At 50.5% G+C, this 22,785-nt stretch overlaps 1 protein-coding gene across 2 annotated transcripts; it reads left to right on the top strand.

The window, feature by feature from the left end:
• Positions 1–392: 392 nt before the first annotated feature.
• Positions 393–21,258, top strand: LOC120904625 (vacuolar protein sorting-associated protein 13D). Of its 2 annotated transcripts, none has more exons than XM_040314785.1 (11): positions 393–1,059; positions 5,718–6,454; positions 6,526–8,969; positions 9,042–9,181; positions 9,845–9,943; positions 10,012–13,076; positions 13,159–13,591; positions 13,654–14,537; positions 14,601–14,768; positions 14,848–20,472; positions 20,570–21,258. In XM_040314785.1, exons 1-11 carry the CDS (start codon positions 963–965, stop codon positions 20,636–20,638), a joined length of 13,761 nt encoding a protein of 4,586 aa, XP_040170719.1. In that variant the 5' UTR covers positions 393–962; the 3' UTR covers positions 20,639–21,258. The 2 variants fall into 2 exon arrangements, with proteins under 2 accessions (XP_040170719.1, XP_040170718.1); XM_040314784.1 differs by having other exon boundaries at positions 9,803–9,943.
• The last annotated feature ends 1,527 nt before the right edge of the window (positions 21,259–22,785 follow it).

Raw genomic sequence — 22,785 nt, 5'->3', positions numbered from 1 at the left:
TGTGGTGGTGCCTAGTGGGGGGACGATTTGTGTAACTTCTTGTCGAGAAATGTCAATTGCACAGATGAGGTTGCGGTCTGTTGGAGTTTTGCTACACTTTATGAATAGATGTTACACTATAAACTACTTTTCTAGCCCAATATTGCACATAAAAACATAAGTATTGCAAAATAAGCAAATACAATTTTATAAACCCTGCGCTTTGCTCCAACCCAAAAGGAATAGATCCAGAATTGGGCTATGAAAAGGTACTTTCGATACAATATACATCAACCTTGTTCCAAAAGCCCCACCTCACTGTGTACAGCTTGGGCAGTGGCGCACACTTGCCCACACACACACACACACACACGCACACACTTCCAAACAAACAGCTGACAGCTGTCAGCAGCGCAGTGCGACGCAGTTGTCATTGTGGTGTGTGATTCGGTCCGCGTAGGAGGAAAGAATAAAACGGCAACTGGCGCTACGCTCGAACGCTTTTCCACATTCGCGGCCGCGTTTTCCATAACCCCACAGTGCTGAAAAGATGCAGATCGTGTAAAGGTGCAGTCGTGCGTGTGTGTGTGTGTGGGCGCACGAAGGAAGAAATCAATGCAACCCAGTGCTCAAAAGGTTGCCCTTTTCGGAATAGCATCCACCAAGAAAACAGTGCAGATTATATAAGTTACGGCGGAGTGTGCGAAAAGCAAAAATAAAAAAGCGCGGAAGCTTAGCGAAAGCTGGAAGTGAAACAGGTAAAAACAAAAATTGTCGCCCAAGAAGCTGCGTGAAACGTTTCGTGCAGTGATTGCAGTGTGTGCCAAAATCGTGTGCGTGTGTGTGTGTGGTCGAGGAAGAAGGGTTTTCCCTATACCCAAAGGGCAAGCAGGAGTGTGTGTGCGAATTGGCGCGCCAGTAGTGTTGCTTTTCGGCGTAGTAGTTGGCGGTGCAGCACCAATGCCCGCAAGGAACGGGCCAGCATGCTGCGGGAACTAATTGCCTGGGTGTTAAACAACTACCTCGGGAAATATGTGGAAAATCTCAACACAGCCCAGCTGACCATTGCATTGCTGTCGGGTAAGTTCAAGTGGGTTTTGTTCCGCGGGCCCAACCAATCCAACGGCAACAACATCCCCCGACTGCATCATCCACCTTGGCGATGATGATGCCATCGGTTTCGATTTCTACGCCGTTGTCTACTACGACGTCTGGCTCGCGAACGGTCTTTTGTGAGTGTGGGCCCAGGGCAAAGGTTGCCAAGTGTCGTTGCTACACGCTTGACAGCACCAACGGCTGTTGTGGTAGTGTTTTCTTCACGTCTCAAATTCAATCCCAACAGACGGTCCAAACTGATAGTGTGCCTTTTTTTGTCTTACTATCGCTTACGCACCGCAATTTCCTTTTCCTTCACGTGTACCGAAGTTTGTTGTAATGTTCCGGTAGAGTTAATGTTCCACTGTGATGTGTGCGGAGTAAAGGAAATCGCTACTACGAACAACGTCTTCCACACGCCACCACACCATCGTTAGACACCGTCGTCCGACGGAGGAAAATGAAAACGGCCACCGAAATGGAGAAACACACACTGCAACCACTTCGTTGCCGTTGATGAGCCACACAAACCACCCCCATTGATGGTGAGGACTGCTTGCTTGCGATGGTCAGGGTTATGTAACAACCTTCCTCCATAAAAATCAGCGGCGGCTCCGCGTAATTGTTGCTGACCATAGTCCGCTGAATAAAGAGAGAAGACCACCTCCGTCAATATGCGGCCCCATTTTGCTTCTGTGTGGTCAATGTTTTGATTGTATGCCGTTGGTAGAGTTGGACTGGGTTCCAACAAACAATTTAGACCCTTGGCGGAACGCGCTACCTGTTGCTTGTAACGGTGGTTCGTTCAGGTCGTTTAGGAATTCCATTCTAATGACAGCATTTTCTTTACAACTTGAGCCATTCTGTTTCCCTGTACTCATCCGTATGCTTTTATGGGAACATTTTGGGCTGATAAGATACAATATGTTAAACGAATTTCATTCCATGACGTGTGGTTTGTAAATCATTTTTTTTTATCTCGTACTTATCACATGCCGTTATCAATCTATATTATTTTGGGATCTAGTTTGGTTGTTTGTTTAATAGGGGTTGGGTATGGTGAATTTCCTTCTTGCCGCCGCCTAATGCCCAACGCTACATCCATATGTTGCGACGACCTGTAATTAGTCACGCCCCGTCTGATGACTCAGGTTTTGCTATTTGGTTTTGCTTTGAATGGGGAAAGGAATAGCAAGAGTTGTTAGAAAGAAGATTGAGCTTTAGAAAGTCTACCTAAGTTACAAATTTATTTATCTAAAATCATTATCTCGTCTTCACCTCTCTCACAGATTCTGCTGAACTAGCTTTTTCGATTCATTTATATCCTATAAATCTATTTCCATATTGATGATTTAAATATGGCTTAAAAATGCTCCTCATATTAGCAGATATGCAACAAATTGCTTTACATGTTTCCGTCTTGTATCTCAAACCTGTTGAGCGTGAATGTTCTTGATGCCGATTACGCCTCATGGGGTCCAATGTGTCCCGCAAGACCATTTTATCGGGATTTACTTTAGTTCAAAGATAGTACAACGATTTTGAGCCTCAACTTCACAGAAATTCATTGCATGTGACGATTAAACCAGATCGATAAAATGAGACACTGTTTGAAAAATGTTCGCTTCGTTGAATTATTAAATTTAGGTTTAATTTTGATTTTGTGTGGCGGTTTCGTGGTATAGTCGTCAACTCGAACGACTCAATATAATGTCCGCTATGGGGTCATGGGTTCAAGCCTCACATGGCACAATGGGCATTTGCCGGGATGAAATTCAAAAAATCAACTTTGTAATAGCGCAATTCCAAATAATAGGTTTTAATACTAAGGGTTAAACTAAGAAAAATACCAAATATGAGCTCTTTATCTTTTCTGGTTCTCTAGAAAAGACCTCTCAAAGTCGAGACTTGTTAAAAAAACGCAGAAAAATCGTCACTTTTTTGGTAATTTTTGAATCTTTGTAACTTTTTCGAATATGAACCGATTTTGATAAATTTAGCCATTTTACAAAGGATATTTAGTCAGCTTTATAAATACATAAAAGTTTTTGAGTTAAGTATATTTTATCCAAAAATATACGATAATAACTAAAGAAACATCCCGAAATTTTTCATCATTTTAAATTTTGACTTGATGCCATTATGAAAGTGGCGTAGAGTGGCGTTGTCTCATATATGTCACATTATAGTGTAATATATATACTATCAATCTGTGAAGAAATATTCTGCGAAAGTTTGCGAACGCGAATTTTATTGAAGTTTTTTCACATCAACTTTTTCTAAAAACAGACACATGCGTAACTAGGCGGCTCCATAGGTGCCTAGTGTAGCGTATTTAGTGTATTCTACAAAAATATATTCTACGTGCTTTTGATCAACTTTCATTTCCATTACGAAGCTGTGTATCTTAATTTCAGCTCATGTACTTATCCCATATGTAAATTTATATTCTAACCTAACTTTATTATTAAATATAATGAAGCAATTCAGAACTAAATACCTTTTGGTCCTACTCCAGATTATAGACGGATATAAGGAAAATAGTTCTTGAATTATACGCATAACAGGAAAACGTTATGAATGCACTAGCATCTATTGGCGTTTTGGGAGAAGAAACTCCCAAAAGTCATGACAAACTAAGTATAAGGATAGAGGGGAATATGCTACAAAGAACATTTTGCAAGAAAGAAAATGCATCCAGAAGGACATTTTGTATAATGAGCTGTATTACTCTGATTCGTTAACCAGTTCAATATCAGTAGCTACACACACTAAAACAAAGACAGGGTTTAACTTAACAAATTAAGTAAATACTTTGTTTGCAGCTATAGTTGAATTCTGATTTTTCAGATAGTTGTAAAACCACGAACATCAGATTTTTATTTTTATTATCCCTTCTGAAGGCAGTTCAGACAAGTATTGGATGAATATTGTGTGATATCAGTGCCCAGGAAAATGTGTAATTCCTATTTTTTTAAACAACAGATTTAAAATTTTAACCTTCAAAGACAAAAAATATGTGCAGCTTTTCATTACGAATTTGAGAACTACTTTATTTCAATGTGCCTGCTCTATCCAATTATTTAAATGCCTTTATTCATGTCTTTAGAAATGTGAACTAGACGTTAGGAGCTTGTAATAGCATCCACCTAGGTTGTGTATGTACATTTTTAATATTTGTACTACCTGTGAGTAACAGTGATGAGAATTAGCTACAATTGTCCTATACAAAGCAGATAATATTATCTTATTCAAAATTATTATGCTTTGTTCATATATTATGGAACATCACAGTATATTTTAAAATAGTTTATACTATTAGAAACAACAAATACACGAAAAACACACAAAATTTAAAAAAAACAAAGCAAAGATCCCTCAAAACACTATTTTATGTAGCGCCACCTGGTGGTATGGATGCAAACTACATATAAAATGTTATTTACTATCATAACACTTTACTACAAACGATAAAAACTAACAATTTCTGCAAAAATAATTTTATCCCGAAATTTGTTCTAAACTGCCCATTGTGCATGGACCCGTCCTCCCCGTAGCAAGGACTTTTGACTATCTTATCCGGCTGAATTAAGTCTCAAAAACCTGTATTTTAGGCCTCGGCATGTCCTCGTAGGACGTTACGCCAAATAGAAGAAGAAGAAGTTTAATTTTGATATCAATGAACAATCAAATTGACCGACATTTTTGCTCATACATCGTCCTGATTTCTGCATAGCTTTTCATGAATTCATTGTGAGGGCTTTAGCCTATAAACCAATCAGCGTTGGATACATTGTCAAGTTCTTCAAATACTGCTTTAGTTGGGTCAATATTGTAATTGAATTCTCAAAGAGCTCAATGAAAGGTTTCATCAACTTGTATTGCGGATTTTTTCAAATATCTACGAGATCACTTCATATAATGATCTTGTTGATTTGGTATCTAGCAAACTCGAGAAAATAAAAGATATCTGTTGGAAAACTAACCCGCAGAAATTATTAATTTCTTCAATTTTCCTCTGCTTACGAAGCCAAGGGCGTCTTGATATTTAATTAAGTTTGAACATACTATTGGTCAGAAAAAATGATTAAATTTAGGGAACAATTAGATCTTTCCAACTCATATGAAACTCCCTAATTCCTTTACCTACGAGTCACTACCACATTAATGCCCAATCGAATCTACTGAACATAAAACTAAACCCAAAATCTGGGTAGCTTTTCCAATGTCAATGACCCGTTAAATCCGCCTCATTGCTTCTCATGGAACCCGGATAGCCATTCATTTAATGTAATGCATAATAGAACTTTGTAGCAAATCTTCAATGTCACAAATTCGTAGCCTACAATGCTTCCACACATTCTTCCCCGATAGTTGTAAGAGGAATTCCTTATCTCTTGCCTCCAGGTCATGTTTATGACGCACAAAATAGGTAAAAAGAACGTTTTTTGTCAGATGCACATTTGGTCTTTGCGTTTTGCAGTTATTCTTACTCCTCCCCTTGATTTGATAACTTCTGGAAGAGATAAAAAATCCGACGACTTCTTGGTACTTCCTGGGTTTGCATTATACATTTCCATTCTGCTTGTTCCTCTTTATTTTTCAATGTTTACTAAAATTCGAATCTTTTGTTTGTTTTAAAGGCCAGGTAGAGTTGGAAAATCTCCCTTTGCGCAAAGATGCCCTGCGACACTTTGGCCTACCGTTGCAGATCGTGAGCGGTACGATCGGCAAGGTGAAGCTAACCGTACCGGTGCGTGCGTTCCGTACCGCTTCCTGGTGTCTGTACATTGACAATGTGCAGGTCACCTGTGGCCCGATCGATCTCGAGCAGGACTGGAACGCGGAGGTGGAACAGCAAACCGAGCTCGATCTAAAGGTAGCGTCCCTCGATCGATTGGAAGCGAAATGGCGCGCCCAGCGCGAAACGCCCGTCACCGAGGGCAGCTACTATGCGTCGTCCTACTCCGGATGGCTCAACTACGGCACTACGCTGGTGACGAACATTATAGAAAACCTGCAGCTAACGGTAAACGGTATCCATGTGCGGTACGAGGATGGGCTAACGATCCCGCACCAGCACTTTGCCTGTGGCATCAAGATCGACTCGCTGTCGGCGCAAAGCTGCGACGCCAGCTGGACGCCGGGCAAGACGGCGAACTGGAGCACACAGCACCTCACCTTCAAGCTGGTCGAGCTGACCAACTTTTCCATGTACTGGGACCCGCGGGCGCAGCACGAGCCGGTGCACATGATCAGCCCGATCAGTGTACGCGCACAGCTAAGGCGGGATCGTAGTGAAACCCCGCTCAGAACGCGCAGCCGACCGCGGTTGGTTTGTGATCTAATTTGGGACGAAATAAGAATAGCTCTTAGTGATGTAAGTAACTGGTTTGGTGGGTGAACATTTTCATTGCACAATTAACATATTTGCCTTCGCCCTTTTTGCAGATACAATACAATCAAATGATGCAGTGTGTCCGCGGGCTGGACGACATAGCACGCTACCGTAGGTTTAAATTGCAGCGCCCAACGGCATCGGTGGGCGAGTGTGCGCGCGACTGGTGGCGTTACGCCGTTCGCTGTCACGGGCTCTGCCGGCATCTTGGCACGGATCCGTACGTAATAGCGAAGGAAAACATGCAGTACATTCGCATCTACATGCGGCTCGTGGCCAACCCGAACGAAGTGCTGACGAGTGCGAACAAACAGTTTAAGGATCGGATCGAGCGGGACCGTACATTCGACGAGTTGCGGTTGCTGCGGGACGTCTGCATGATGCAAATGCCAAAGCTGGAGAAAACGACCGTCAGCTCGCCGACGACGGCCACGGCGGGCAAATCGCTACTCGTGCACTACTTCCCCCAGTGGTGGTACAGCAAGAACAATAACAACAGCACAAACGCGGAGAGTTCCGAACAACAGCAAAGGACACCGCCCGGTACGGGCGAGGACGATGCAGTAATGATGGCCGGTACGGCAGATGAGCAACAGTTGGCACTGATGCCAAACGCGGATGGTTCCTCGTCGTATTGGGGCCAGCAGGACGCGGAGCTAAACCCGGTCAGTAGCTTCGAGGACGAAATTTTGGACGCTCTAGCCGGCTCCGTTGAGTCAAACTCGCTGCTTAAACGTGATGCTGTGTTTGGAAAGTTTAATTTCATCCTGAAGCGCGGTACGCTCGACTTTTGCAGCTCGGTCGAGATGGCTCCCAAGCTGCAGTTTCTGTTCCAGGACCTGAAGATGGACGTGGAGTCGAGACCGCGTAGCGGTTCACATTACGTAGGCCTATCGCTCGGTTCGATACTGATCAAAGATCGGCTGACGCCCAATTCGCAGTTTCCCGATCTGGTGAAACCGCAGCAAAAAGATGAACTCAACGTAAAAGGTTCCTCATCGGTCGGCTCGTCGACACCGCTCAGTGGAAGATCGTCCGGACGGCTCAGTACGACCTCGCTCCCAGCGGACGGCAGCCCGGCCGAGCCAATATTCCAACTACAGTACGAACGGAAACCGCTTTCGTACGATACCGACTATCGGTTAATGGTGAAGTCGGAATCGCTCGACATCGTGTACAATATGGACGCCGTGCGGTGGTTGGTGGATTTCCTGGCCAAACCGCACCAACAGTACGATGCCCGCCGGCGGCTGGAGGACATGAAGAACAAAACCAAGCAGGAGCTAATGAAGAATTGGAACTACATCATCGAGGGTCACCTGAGCGAGCGGAAAACGTGGACGCTGGAGTTTGACATATCGGCGCCGCAGATCATTTTTGTAGATAATTTTAGCGACCGCATCAACAGCACCATCGTGGTGGTGGATTTCGGTCGGCTGCAGCTGACCAACGGTGAGAATGGGTTCACGGCCAGCAGTGCGGATGTGGCGGGAGGTAGTGCAACAGCGCCCGGCAGAGCCCCGGGTGCCTCGAAGGCAACTGCGGGTGGGTTTTTCGGTGCCCAGCGTGATATCTCGCCCGATCTGCAGACGGAAAATGACGAAGAGGACGCATTTATGACACCGTGCTCAACGCCGCCCGGTTCGGAAGCTAGCACCACGAACTCGCCCACGCTGGTGAGTGCATTTTCCGAAGCACCGGAACTGACAAGCGATCGCGCGACAACGGGCGGCATGGTAACGGCGGCCGCGATCGGTGACGCGCTGGATGAGTATCAGCTGTATCAGCGGCTGTACGATCGGTACCACCTGCAGCTGACCGACTTGCAGGTGCTGGTGTGCCATGCCAAAGAACGCTGGACAGCGGCCAGCCTGAAGAGCACCTCCAATCTGCACGTGCTCGATCGGTTTAGCATCGTGCTGCAGGTGGAGCGGCGCGTGGTCTACACGAGCGATCCACAGTACCCGAGCTTAACGCTGTCCGGCACGCTGCCGAAGTTGAACGCGCACATTAACGAGTACAAGGTGTCGTCGATACTGACGCTGGCGAACAAGCTGAGTAAAGCCGGACAAGCGGCCAATCAGAGCTGGAATCAGCAGGCAACTTCGCCGCCCCAACCGTACCCTCCGGATGAGGTAGACCGAGGTGTGGAAGGCACGGCAAACTCGAAACCGCAGAACGAAGCTAGCACGATTGGCCCGGGAGCGGCTAGCGAGGAGGAGGCGAGCCGTGCCAGCTCTTCCTCAAGCGCGTTGGGCAAAGAGTGCGGCACGAACATTGTAGTGTTTCAGTTTACGATCGACCAGATGTCGTTGGAGGTGCAATCGCGCGGTCGCAGTGTGGCCGAGCTGCAGGTGTCGGGTGTAAAGGCTGGCTACAGCCAACGGCCGGAAGATATTAGTCTGACACTGTCCGTGCACGGGCTACTGCTGGTCGACGCGATGCAATCGTTTGGGCAGGATTTTGAGTTGCTAATTGCAAGCCACAGGCACGTGGGGTAAGTTTTCTGGTGTGATGGAACCCTCTAATGGAGTAGCAATAGTTTAATGGGGTGGTAATTATTTTCCAGCATGGACAGCTTATCTGGTAGCCTTCGGCAGAGTGAACCATGCTCTCCGTGCTCTCCGGCGTCACCAGATCCAAACATGGAGTATCGACGTCCTACCAGTCCGTTGACGATTTCGAAGGCGCTGAGCAACTTGCAAAGAGGTAAAGCGAGTGAATGGATGCATTTTTTGTTGCCTTTCAATCTTACAGCGCCATTATTATTGATTGAGTACTTATTTTCATTCAGTTTGCTTCCACACAATTGCAATTGTAAATAATTTGTAGCATTTTCATTTGTTGCCCGTATCATATCCTTCCCGTGTGGTCGTTGACACCAGCTCACGGGATATGCTTAAGGCAGGTTACATTAGATCGTTTTAGATTGTCTAAAATTAGACCGTGTTGAAGTTCCACATCGATTTCGCTTCCTCAATTTAATGCATGCACGCATCACTTACATTACTTTTCTTTTCTCGTTCGTTTTCTTTTCTTTTCTTCTCATGTGTTTCTCATTATTGGACCAACCCCGGATGCAAAAACAAAAAAAATCCATTTTCGTGTGTTGCTGTTGGTCGCTGTGGCCGCCGGCTGGTTTGTTATCGGTTTTTGTTACGATTTTGTTTATTTTCTATCGGTTTGTTTTGTTTGGCGCTCACCCAAAAAAAAAAAAACAAAACAAAATACGAAACCCAACCCCCAACCCACATCCCCCGCCCTTGAACGATGCGTTTGCGTGCCTGTGTGCGTATGTTTGTGCGTGTATGTGTGAACGTTGTAAAACAGCCACTTCTCCCACATGGAATGCTGCCACGATGGGTGATCTAGATGCGCTCATCACGGTGGAGATTGTGTTCGTGACTGCGGAACGGCCGGAAGACAAGCTGCAGGTGGCAAACATACAGTTCAACAACTTGGACATTATTGGTAAGGGTTGATGTGCGCATGTTGCGATGGAAGAAGCAAAGTTAATGAAATTCTTTCTTTTCTTTCAGCTAACCAAGAAACGATCGTAGAGCTGTTGGGCTTTATCAAGCGTGTCATTCCGGTACCGGTTCCGGCGCCACCTGACCAGTCCGGTGGAATGTGGAACGGTGACGGAGCTTACGGAGACGATACAGATAAAGCACATGCAAAACCGGCATCTACTCAACCATCACAAATGACACCATCCAGCACAGCTCGCCGACCGTCCGTTTCGTCATCCACCGATACTACGCCCGCTCCGGTGCGACTAGAAATAACGTTCGATTTTCATCGCCTGAACGTGCTTGTGCTGCGGGCACTGATAAGGGACAACTATCTTGTCGGACGAAAGGTGGGCACGTTTACGATGTCGGAGGCAAAAATTCATGCCACCCTGGGCAGCGACATCACCGTCGAGGGATCGCTCGGCGGCCTGCAAGTGCTGGACCTAACGCCGGAAGGTGTAAACCATCAGCGTATACTTTCCGTCGGCAAAGATCCGCTGACGGACACGGCAGCGTCCGTACCGTCCGCCCGCTTCGATGCCGCCGATTCGGCTGGACCGGATCTGATGGCATCGCTGGCGCAGGAAGTGTACGGTACCGGGTTGGGGCCAAAACGGGCCGACCACCATCACGGTACGACGACGGCGGACGGGATGCACGAGGAAAGGCAAGCGCTATCGTTCTGCGTTTCGAAGGATTTGCACGCGTGCATCGATATCCGGGTGAAGATGGCCTCGGTGTGGTTCATTCACTGTGCCCGCTTTATGCAGGAGCTCAGCTGGTGTGCGACGGAGTTTAAGCACTATCTTAAAAATTTGGCTCGCTCCATCCGCGAGAAAGCTACCGACATGGCACTGGGGCTGGTGCAGTCGCGCTCCGATCTAACCGGCAGTCGGCCGGAAAGCATCTACGCCTCGCCGAGACGGGTGCGCCGTCAGCGTACCGTGTCGCTGTCCAGGACGCAGGATGTTCTGCTAAACTCAGACTACACACTAAAGGTGGACATTACACTGGATACGCCCGTGCTCATTCTTCCACGGAGCAGCAGCAGTCCGCAGGTGCTGGTTGCACATCTGGGACGCATCACGGTAAGCAACACGGACCAAACGTCCGGCGGAGCGTCGCCCAACTCCTCCCAAGAGCGCATCGTGGTGAACCTTTCCACGAGTCCCCCGCCCAGTGGGCAGGAAGAGATGGGCGGAGGGTATCTGTTCAGTGGTGCCGATCGCACATCGGTCGACTGCAATCTCAGCGATCTGGACGGCATCTACGAACCGACGGATGGTGCGACCGAGGGTAATAACAACACCGCTAGCAGCAGGATTCGCTTTGCAAAGGAAGATTCCACGGAGTTTATCGATAGTATAGCCGGCGATGGGATAGAACCGGGCGGTGCCAGGCGTCACAGTGTCACGGCATCCAGCCTGGATCGGTATAAGATCGATTTCCGCAACATAAATCTGTACTCGCTGGATACGACCAATCGGAAAGGGTTCCGGTTTGCCGGATTGCCCCGGGCGGAAGAGTTTTACTCGTGCAAGGAAAACGCCATCCCAATCATACACGATACGATCTTCAGCTTGGAGATATGCCGCCAGCAGGGAAGCGATCCAATTTGCAGCGACGAGGAAAGCGATGGCTTTCGGATAGTGGGATGCGTGGTGAAGCCGCTCCGGCTGTCGCTGAAGCGCCAGCAGTACGAGCAGCTGCTCGAGACAATCGACAATCTGTTCAAGATACCGAAGGACCTCGTCCGCCCACCGAGCGAAGTACCGACGACGCTGGAAAAGGTGACCGAAATCGCCGAAGAGTCGCTTTCGTTCCACAGCTTCCCGATGCCATCGAAGGCGCGCCAGGGCCTGTTCTATCAGTCCAGCTTGGACGTGGAGCAACGGACGGCGGCAGGGAGTGGTATGTCCGCTGCCATCAGCATTCGCGTACACTTCGAGCTGCCGGCGTTCATCATCCAGCTGAATGGGAACCGTAGCGAAGCGTTGGTGCAGATATCATTCCGCGATTTTTGCGTCGATTTTGACAAACGCAACCAGTACGAAACGCACGTGAAAATTTCACTCCGCTCCCTGCTGATGGAGGATCTGCTGCAATCGGATACGGCGAAAAACCGCTACATGGTTGTGACGTCAGCCGAGCGCGATTCAAACGACCGGCTGAACGCATCCTCGTTTGCTTCGCACTCGTGCCCGAACCCAGTGGGGTTGCTGCTGGGAATGGGGGACGGGTTGCCCAACTCGTTGCCCACCAACCTGGAGGATAGGATGGGATTTTCTTTTCTTGCGACGAACAAATCACTCTGTCCGGACACACCGCCACCTTCGCCGTCGGTGCATCGACCGCAGGCGGGATCGCGCCTGCAACCGGAGGAAAATCTAGTCATCTACAGTTCGGTGCTGGTGGATCCATCCTGTCCCACGTTTGCCACCCAGTTCGGTTCGCTGCAGCAGTCCAGCCTGATCGATTTCAACAGTCTCGATCTGATCGTGTCGGTGGAGAGTTGGTTCGTGCTGTTGGACTTTTTTGGACTGCTGTCGGACGATGCGGAAGGAGGATCAAGCTCGGATAAGTCGCCGGAACCCTCTCAATACTCCGAAAGACGGTCGGATGGAGCGCACCGAAAAGAGGGTACAGCTGGTGAGGCCACCGGTACGCCGAATCAACCGAAATCAGGACAGCAGCAAACCATTGCCGGACAGTCGAAGCTCGAGATATCGGTACGATCGTTAAGCTTGGTGTTGGCAAAACCGACGAGTGAAATAGCGAAAGCGAACGTGTCGAACGCGCAGCTCACGATCTCGAAACGTGGCCAAGCGAAACAGGTCGAGGGTAGCCTCGGGTCGATAACGCTGAGCGACCTGACGCCGTACGGCACACTGTACAGGGAAAAGTTCATGACGACCGGCAACGAAGCGCTCAGCTTCAAGTACGTGCGTGATGCGGCCAAGGGCACCGTCAGAGGTCTGCAGAAGGATGCACAGCTAACGATCACGATGTCGTCGGTACGGTACACGCACACGAAACGGTTTATCGCCGAGATACAGCTGTTCTTCAAGGAGTTTTCCCATCTACAAACGGTAAGCAATTGCTCTGTGATTTTTTGTGATTTGATTTTCGTGCTAATTGTGATTTTAATTCCCTCTCGCTCCTTTTTTGCAGCCTATGATGCGGAAGATCAAACCGTCTGACGTTCGTGCGTACCACAATCAACGTCCGACCCAGCTCGGATTGGCGATCAATGCGGGAGCACCAATCATTTTGCTGCCGATGAGCTACAACAGCGATCAAGTGATTGTGGCTGATCTGGGTGAGTTTACGCTAACGAATGAGTTCCGGCTGAGCGCTCTTGACAGGGAAGTGCTCGACGTGATGCACGTGAACCTGTTCCACACGGACATCTTTGCCGCCCGCATGGAGGCGGAACCGGAGGAACGATTCATTACAATTCCGTCGCAGTCCACATCCGGTGTCGCATCCGGGATCGACATGAAGGGATACAGGCTGGTAAAGAAGGGACCAAGTTTACTAAAAGAGAAGTGTCACCTTAAGCTAGAGGTGGAAAGGAATCTCGATTCGCTTACCAGCCATTTCGGTGAGTTATTTGGTTGTTTGGTGCGTTGTGCATATAATAACTATCTCTTTCGATTTCTCCAGTTCCAGACATTACGGTGCACGGAAAACTGACGAAGTTGGATGCTCTGCTCGATCTGCAGCAGTACCGACTGATACGGGGCTTCCTGTCGCACAATCTCGGCGAGCCGATCGACGAACTGTATCTGCGCGCCTTCTCCATCCCGAACAGCACGCTCAGCCTAAACGCAGTCGATGCACAGGATGCGCCGGAGGAGGTGTGGAAGAATCTGTCCATCAATCTCGAACTGCTTGACGTGTCCGTACGGTTGGTGCAAACCATCGACGACGATTACTGCGGCACCACAGAACCGCTCGCCTGCGTAAACTTTATCAAATCCAAGCTGCTGGTCGACTGCTTTAGCGACGGTGCGCAAGACATCGATCTAGTGTCGCAACAGATCCAGCTAATCGATACACGATTCTTGCCCTCGGAGCGCCAGTGTCCGGTAAAACCGGGCCCGGGACTGTCGCGCACGGGCAGCACCGAAGTGTTGAACGTGTTCCCGAACATTCTACAGCCGATCCGGAGCGAACCGGGCGCGGAGCTGGTGCAGGCGGAAATACACAGCCGGCGGCGCAAGGACTTGACCAAATTTACCATCCTGCTGAACAATATGCGCTTGATGGCCATTCTGGATTGGTTGGAGAATGCGCGTGACTTTATACTGCAGCAGGAGGACCCACCACCACCGCAACCGCTGCTGGTGGACGGGCTCGACAGTGGAACGGGTGGAACGTTGCAATGGGCCGACAGGTCGATCGATGCCGGGCTGCGAAGCGCCGTACAGAGGGTACCGACACCGGTCGAGGACAATCGTATGGAGCTGAAGCTTAACATAACGGACTCGGAGCTGGTGTTTGTGGAGAAAACGGACCAGCACGACACGAATGCGGTCATATTGAAGGTAAGTGTAGCTTTAGCGGCGTTGTGTTGCATTGTTACTAAATGCTAATTCTTGCATTGGCAGAGTACAACGGTTGTGTCGTACCGTCCGTTCGAGGTGAACAAAACGCTGTCAATCAATCTGAACAATCTGGAGGTGTTTTCGTGCATACTGGGTGCCGAAGAACGTACGGCACTGTCCATCATCGATCCAGTCACGATCAACATGGACGTGAAGAAGGGTGTACTAGAGGTAAGCATACAGCTACAACAAACAATAGAATTATATTAATGTGTTTTTTACGCTCATTTTGACGCTCTTCCAACGTTAGATTCAAATGCAGAAACAGCTGTGCATTCGATTATCCTATCACGATGTGCGCATGTTCCGGCAGATGCTGGAATCGTTGCCGAAGCAGACGAAAAATGCGCGCGATCATAAACAGCAACAGGAGCGTAGAACGAGCGAAGGTCACTGGAAGGGCGGAAGTATCGACTCGGCCGGTGGCAGCGTACCGTCAGCGTCCAACTCTAGGGCGGTGGAAAAGTTAATCCACCTGGGATTTCGAAAGGAGGACTGCTTGCTTGCACTCGAGCGTTGCAGCCACCAGCTGGACGAGGCGGCCCTGTGGTTAACGCAAAACAAGGAACCCCGCCGCCACGACGAACGTGGCCTTATGCACAGCAGCAGCGTTGGAAGCACGGGCAGCGCGGGTGGGGCTGGAGCGGGCAAGGGTGGCAACACGGCCGGTGCACTCAACATCATTGCCATCGAGATGAAATCGCCCTGCATTTCCATCTGCGTCATCGACGATTGCCGTGATGCGGATGTACCGCTGGTGGAGCTTTCGCTTAGCAAGCTCGATCTGCGGCAGGAGCTTGGACCGGTGCACGGTCCGGCCGCTCACCTGCCGGACGCACCCTCGTCCGCGGATCCAACCGTCGCGGTTGCGGTGGACGCTCTGGCGGCAACGTTCTCCGGCTACAATGCAGGCCGCATGGCGGGCGTGTTCGCGGTGGACTACTACAATCGCGTCCTGAGCGGCTGGGAACCGATGATCGAATCGTGGAAGCTGGAAGCAAAATGGGGCTACAGTTTGGCGATCGATACCGAGTCGCCGATCGGTACGGGGGGCAATCGGTTGAACATGCGCGTGGAAAGCAACGACACGCTGCGGCTGAACATTACCAGCACGTTGATTGAGCTGTTCGCGCTCGTGAAGGACAACTGGATGCAGGATTATTACGTCGATTCGGACGGTGCGAATGGGAAAACGAACGGGACCAATGCAATCACCAACTCGTCCACCATTGCCAGCTACCGGCAGCGGGCTCCGTTCATACCGTTCGCGATCAAAAACGATACGGGCGTACGGTTATGGTACACGACGTTGATTTCCTCCGAGCTTATCTCATCTACCCGTGGACGGGGCGGTATCGTCGGTTCGTTACCGAACGTGCCGCCGGAAGCGAACTGGACGCTGGTGGAGCCGGGTGGCGTAGCTACATTCTCGTACGGTACGCGCAATAAGGCGCGCCATCGCGACAGCCACAAGATGAATCTGCACCAGATAGCCGTGCGGGTGGAGGGTTGGCAGGAGGTCGGTCCCGTGTCGGTGGATCGCGTGGGAACCTACTTCCGGCATGCGCGGCCCGACATGTGCAGCGCGGCAGTCGCCGACTACTCGCAAATGCCCCGTGCCCGGATAGTGTTTGGCGTGACGATGGAAGGTTCGGCCCAGAAGCTGATCACCGTCCGGTCGGCATTGAAGCTCATCAACAAGCTAGACCTGCCGGTGCTGGTCAAGATGGAGCACCTGTTCGGCCATCTGAACATACGCCACTGGCCCGAAACCAAGACGGCCATTCTGCACTCGAACGAGCTGCTGCACGTGCCGCTGACGCACGTGCACGCCGTGCTGTACTTCCGGCCACTGCTCGGAGCCGCCCTAGATGACGCGATGAACATGCTGACGTCTTCCGCCCCTTCCCCCGTGCCCGGTTCGCAGGCTAGCAGTTCGAGCGAAGGTTGGACGCTGCTGCAGCGCTTCGACATTCCAAAGTCGCTCGCGCACGGTGGCTTCCAGTTTACGGACCGTGGCATCCAGTGGGCCGACGCGATCGAGCCGGGCGAGATTTATCAGGAGCTGCGCAGCTGTCGGGGCCCGCGCGACAAAACGTGCAAAATGCTGATGGCCATACGCAAGGAGCCGTACCCGAGCAAGGACGTGATACATCTGCCCGGGCACGTGATTACGATTTTCCCACCGATGCGCATCCACAATCTGTTACCGTGCGAACTGCTGTACCGGCTGCCGTCTGGCAGCCAGGGGCGCATTTCCTCCTCCGACACGGCCCGCATTACCGAGGTAGACATTGAGCAGCCGATTGCACTGTCGCTGACGCTGGACAGCTACCCGAACGCGGGACAGATCACCATCCCGGCCGGAACGTACGGTTCGACCACGCTCGACGTGCGACTGTTCGATATGGGCGGCCGGATGCTGAAACTGTCCGCCACGATCGTGGTGGTGCGGGGACGCGGCGTGCAGATATCGATCGGCGCACCGTACTGGCTGGTGAATCGGACCGGTCTGCCGCTAGTGTTCAGGCAGGACGATCTCGACACGGAGTGTGCGGGGCAGTTTAGCGAAAACGAGGAGGCGCGCATGATCACCCCGTTCATGTTTGCGTTCAGCGATCCGGGCTGCTCGGGCAGTGTGACGATGCGGCTGGGCCGTCGGTTCGGCGGCAGCCCGAACTGGTGCCAACCGTTCAAGCTGGAGCAGGGCACCCAGCACCGGCAGCTGCGCGGCCCATCGGAAACGTTCATCATCGGTATCGAGGTGCGGCGAGCGCGAGGCAAATACGGGCAAACCTCGATCGTGACCTTTTCGCCCCGCTACCAGCTGTACAATCGGAGCAGCTACACGCTGCAGGTGCTTCAGAAATGTCTCGTAGACACGACGACCGTGTACGATCCCACGATGGTGGCTCGCTCGTCCTCCACCTCATCTTCGTCGTCGTCGGCGGCATGCATTGAGGCCGTACCCGGCTGTCACATTCCATTCCACTGGCCGCGGTTGGAGCGCGAGCACGAACTGTGCGTCCGGCTGCCCGAGGTGCCGGAGTGTCTCTGGTCGGGCGGCATACCCATCACCAGTACCGGGCTCAGCCTGTACATAAACATCCGCAACACGAACGGAACGATGCATTTCCTGCGCCTCGAAACGATCCTGCACGGCGCGACGTACTTCATGATCTTTAGCGATGCGCAAGCCTTACCGCCCCCGATCCGGCTGGACAACTACTCGCACGTGCCGATCACGTTCGCGCAGGCCGACATGAAGGCGACCTTCAAGACGGTCGTCCGCCCGCAGTGCTCGATCGCGTACGTGCTGGACGAACCGACGGGGGCGCCCTACCTGCAGCTGGAAGCGCCCGGCGGAGACTACTCCAACTGTCGGCTGGACGGGTTCGAACCGTTCCGGCTGATGTACGAAAACTTCATCTACATCGCCTTCAGCCAGACGTTCGAGACGGGCCTGCAGGAGGAGGAGGACGGCCGGTTCGAGGTGCGCTCGCAGCAGCTCGTACTCGGCGTGGTCGATGGGCGGGTGCTGCTCGTGCGCAAACAGGCCGGAGATCGGTCGCAGCTGTGGCGCATGAACAATGAGAAGCAGCTCGAGCACGAAGGCACATCGCCACCGAGCGAACCGGGCCGCAAGCAGCCCCGGTACGTGCTGGATCTCGAAAAGCCACCGCAGCCGATGCAATACATCGCGCTGGTAGTGCGACCGGCCAACAGGCAGCGCCGCTCAACCCAAACCTGGCACTTTACCGAGGACGGGCGGCTGATGTGCGAACATTCTAACATGTGCGTACAGGCGCGGGGAGGCTTTTTTGGTCTGCGGGCCGGCTCGGAAGCGGTGCTCGGGATGTGTGTGTCCGACACGAAGGTGCTCACCCAGTGCGGCGTGCCGTACGAGCAGGCGATCGAGCGGCAGAAGCTTCGACCCGGGTCCGGCTGCCTGTCCGTCTCGTACCGCATGGACGGTCCGATCAAATCCATCCAGATACGGGACGTGAAGGCGGGCGGGCGCGGTGAGCTGACGCTCGACTCGAGCTGGAAGCACGTTTCGCACATATTCAATAGCGGGCGCAGCGTTTCGTCGGACACGGGCGGTAATGGCAGCAACCAGTCCGGCAAGGACATCCAGGAGTACCACGTGCAGCTGAAGCTGCGCAAGGGCATTGGCCTGTCGCTCATCTCGAACCAGCCGTGCGAAGAGTTGGCTTACGTGACGCTGGAAAACATTCACATGGAGTGCATCCGCACGCCGGCAGTGAACTCGCTGGACTTTTCCGTCGGCGACATGCAGATCGACAATCAGCTGTTCGAGACGTCCTGCCCGATCATGCTGTACACGATCGGTGGTTCTGGTGGAGCCGCCGACCAGCACGGCGGTGGATCCGGCGGCGGTGGATCCTCGCTGCAGCTCAACGTGAAGCAGCTTCCCTCGCCCAACACGAACGCGGTCATATTCGAGCACTTTATCGTGAGCATCCGACCGGTGGCCGTCTACCTCGAGGAGCGACTATTCCTGCGAATGGTGAAATTCTTCGGCTTTGCCAAACCTACCGTCGATCCGACCACCCTGCCGGACGAGACGGACTATGAAGCGCAGAAGATTGTGTACAAGGTGCTGGACAGCAACGTGAAGCGCTATTACTTTGGCGATCTGCGCATCATACCGGCCCAGATTCGGCTCAGCTTCGTGACGGCCAGCAAGCTGACGGCCGAGTTTGCCGAGATCAAGCGCAATCTCGGGTTTACCTTCATCAAGTTCGAGGATGCGGTCATCAACTTTGAGCAGTTTGCGCACAAGTACCACTTCGAGACGATGGATGCGTACGTGAGCGCGATCAAGGCGCACTACAAGCAGGAGCTGAAATGGCAGGCCGCCTCGATACTGGGCAGCGTGGACTTTCTCGGCAATCCGCTCGGTTTTGCGAACGATCTGTCCGAGGGCTTCTCGGGCCTGCTGCTCGAAGGGTCGATCTCGTCGCTGGTAAAGAACGTCACGCACGGCATTTCCAACTCGACCGCCAAGCTTACGGAAACCATTTCCGACGGGCTGGGCAAGGTCGTGTTTGACGACGAGCACGTGGAAACGCGCCAACGCATACTGGACGTGTCGGGCGGCAGTGGGAGCGGTACGACCGGTGACCATCTGGTGGCCGGTTTCCGTGGCTTCACCTTCGGGTTGCTGGGCGGCGTGACCAGCATCGTGAAGCACACCTACCAGGGTACGGCCAGCGATGGGCTGTCCGGGTTCATTACCGGGCTCGGCAAGGGGCTGGTCGGTACGGTGACCAAGCCCGTGATCGGTGTGCTAGATCTGGCCTCCGAGACGGCCAATGCTGTACGCGAACAGAGCAAGGGCTCGAACCGCATACTACCGGAGCGAAAGCGACCGCCACGCACGGTGACGGGCGCCCCGGGCGGTCTGTTGCCACCGTACTCGTACCTGCAGAGCACGGGCCAGCAGTACCTGTTCCTGATCAACAAGCGCAACTTTGCCGAACAGTTCATGGCGTACGAACCGTGCCTGCTAGACACGAAGGACTCGAAGATGCGCCTGCTAGTGTCGGCAGAAAATGTGTGGGGCTTTTCGAAGAACGACGAAACGACGATGATCGTGTTTAACTATCCGATGAGTGAGATCATCTCCTGCCAACCGCTTACCGTGCAGCCCGCCGACCTGCCGTCCGGGGCCTCCCAAGGCTCGGGGGGCCGTTCCAGCGGCGGAGGTACGCGCAAACCGGTCACGTACATCGAGTTCTGTCTGTCGCTGCCGTCAAAGTCGTCGCTCACGCCGAGTGCGCCGGAAATGGTTAAAAGACCACGGGTGCGCTGTCAGAACGAGGAGATTGCGAAGAAGATTTGCTATCATGTAAGTGGATTTGCACTTCGTATCGGGAGAGAGAGAGAAAGAGTGAGAGCGGAATTCATTGGTCTAATGAACATTGTTTGCCACCTGTCTATTCTAGGTAAATTTTGCAAAGTGTATCTACGACGAGCGGGAACAAACCCTCAACATCAACACTGTGATCGAATAGTGGCGCGCATATCGGGCACAACACACAACACTGCTGGCTACTCGTATGCTGCTGGCCGCTGTTTTACTTTGAACTCCCAAAGCAATCCATAATCAAAACCACAACCAAATCTACTGTTTGCTTGCTTCGCCTTCATCTTCATCTCCTTCTGTTCTGTTGTTTGCAAGTATCTTGCACCAAAACAGCAAACCCTGTGTTAATATCAACGTTGAAGAGAGAGACTTGTTGAATTTATGTTGCACGTGTTTGTTTTTGCTAAGCAGAATTATCTAGGTAGGATTTTAATCCATATTTTTTTCTTGCTCCCAATTAGACTGTGTAAAATTCCAACTAGGGTGTTGGGATTGCTTTTTCTGTTAACACATATACATCCAACTGAAATCGTGGAACTTTTGCTGTGCGCGTGTATAATTCCCAATAAGAAGTGTGTAGGTTCGTTTACTTTTTTTTTATTAAATTATAATTAAACACAATTTTACCAACGCCGACTGTTTCGGGCTTTATTTTTTACACTGGAAACGAGCGTTGTACGGAACGTGTGAAGGAAAATAAATTATTTTCGTTAATAAAACACTTCACCTGACATCACACAGGCGTGGTGAGGGGCGTGTAAAAATGGATGAGTAGCAAAAATTAAATTAAAAAGGAAATCGTAACTATTGAGAAAATTTAGCTAATTAATTCTAAATGTAGTCCTAGTGTAGGTGCTCGACGCGTCTTCGGCAATTTTCAACAGGCTCTCCGTCCATATCCTATCCGCTGTCGTCTTCTTGACCTTGGGGCTCTTGAAGTCTTGCATTCTTTTATACAAAAATGCTTTATTGCTAGTATACTATCCGATGTTTCTACCTTTTAGCATATAGCGTATGCTCCATTCCTCTTGTTCTCGATTGCGCTGTACGTGCTCCGTCCCGTCGTTTACACAACGTGATGATGATATGGTTGAGTTTCTGATTGAGAATCTTATACGAAACACAGCCTACTATTTGTTCATCCTACACCGTTTTCCGGAGTAGTTTCTAATTTGAACGGCATTATTCAACAATCGCGCGAGGTTTTTTCAAAACCGCCCAGCTTCACAAATAAGGGCAGCTGTTGAAAAACATATTGACAGTTTTGAATAATGCTGTTCACATTGAAAACTGTGCCGGAAAACAGTGGAGTTGGGGAGTTGGGCATTCACGAGTTTCCAACAACCACATTATTCGTTGAAACACAGAACTGAGTAAGAAATGTAAAGTTATGATGAAGAATTGCCATGGTTTATACGCTTAGTGAAAGATTTGGGTTTATTGTAACTCATACGGCAATGGAAATAATAACATGGACCTTTTTTCTAAACGTAAACCGGACGACTCCGGACAACTCCGGACGGCTCCGGGCGACTACGACTCCGGGCGGATCTAGTGGTTCCATTTTGGCGGAGTCGGAATTGGACTAACAATAGTGCGAGTCGGATCGGAGTCGTAGGTGCTGGAGTTCATACGGAAGTTTGAACAACATAGGAGGATACACACTTTCTCGCAAAGAAGCAGAAAAAGAAGACATACAGTCAGTCCAAAAAGTATTCGTCTAGCTGAATATTTTGTAGAAAAAGGCGAATTATGGCCGCAATAGACAAGGAGTGGTAAAAGTAGTCATGAGGTTTGACCATCAATACACACGTTTTGCTAAAAAATAAGCATTCAAATAGTGTAATATCAACCAAAATACATTGAAAAACTAAGAAAAGTCGTTTGATGGGCGCGCAAAAAGTATTCGTCCATCAGACTTTTGGCATAATATACGTATGAAAACAAAGGTTATGGAATCAAAAAATGTCCAGATCTTGTTTCTTCTTTGCATTTATGATTATTGGTGACTACTTGCACAACGTAAGAAGTCATTTGAACCTTTAAAAAGGCGTATTTTTGATCCACTCATCCTACAAGACTTGTTCCAATTATTCTCTGATAGAAATATTGCATTTCTGGACTACGTGGCCAAGTTCCATTAAAAAATGGCAACTGATATCATATTGAGAGTCTACTAAATCATTTTCATCAGTTTGGTTTCAACTGGTTTGGCGTTTTGGGCAAATGACAATGCCCCGTATGTTCTCCAGCTCGACTGTTCTTGAAACATGTGATACATTTTAAGTAAAATTT

The sequence above is a fragment of the Anopheles arabiensis genome, chromosome 3 (assembly GCF_016920715.1).
Source record: "Anopheles arabiensis isolate DONGOLA chromosome 3, AaraD3, whole genome shotgun sequence".
Classification (NCBI taxonomy): Eukaryota; Metazoa; Arthropoda; class Insecta; order Diptera; family Culicidae; genus Anopheles; species Anopheles arabiensis.
The sequence above is the reverse complement of the archived record's forward strand: the minus strand, read 5'-3'. Positions and strand labels throughout refer to the sequence as shown.

Excerpts from the sequence above, each read along its gene's own strand:
- LOC120904625 (XM_040314784.1), top strand. The coding sequence starts at position 963 with ATGCTGCGGGAACTAATTGCCTGGGTGTTAAACAACTACCTCGGGAAA. Across the intron at positions 13,077-13,158 it reads AGTTTTCCCATCTACAAACG|CCTATGATGCGGAAGATCAA; the intron begins GTAAGCAATTGC and ends CCTTTTTTGCAG. Across the intron at positions 20,473-20,569 it reads CGAAGAAGATTTGCTATCAT|GTAAATTTTGCAAAGTGTAT; the intron begins GTAAGTGGATTT and ends TGTCTATTCTAG.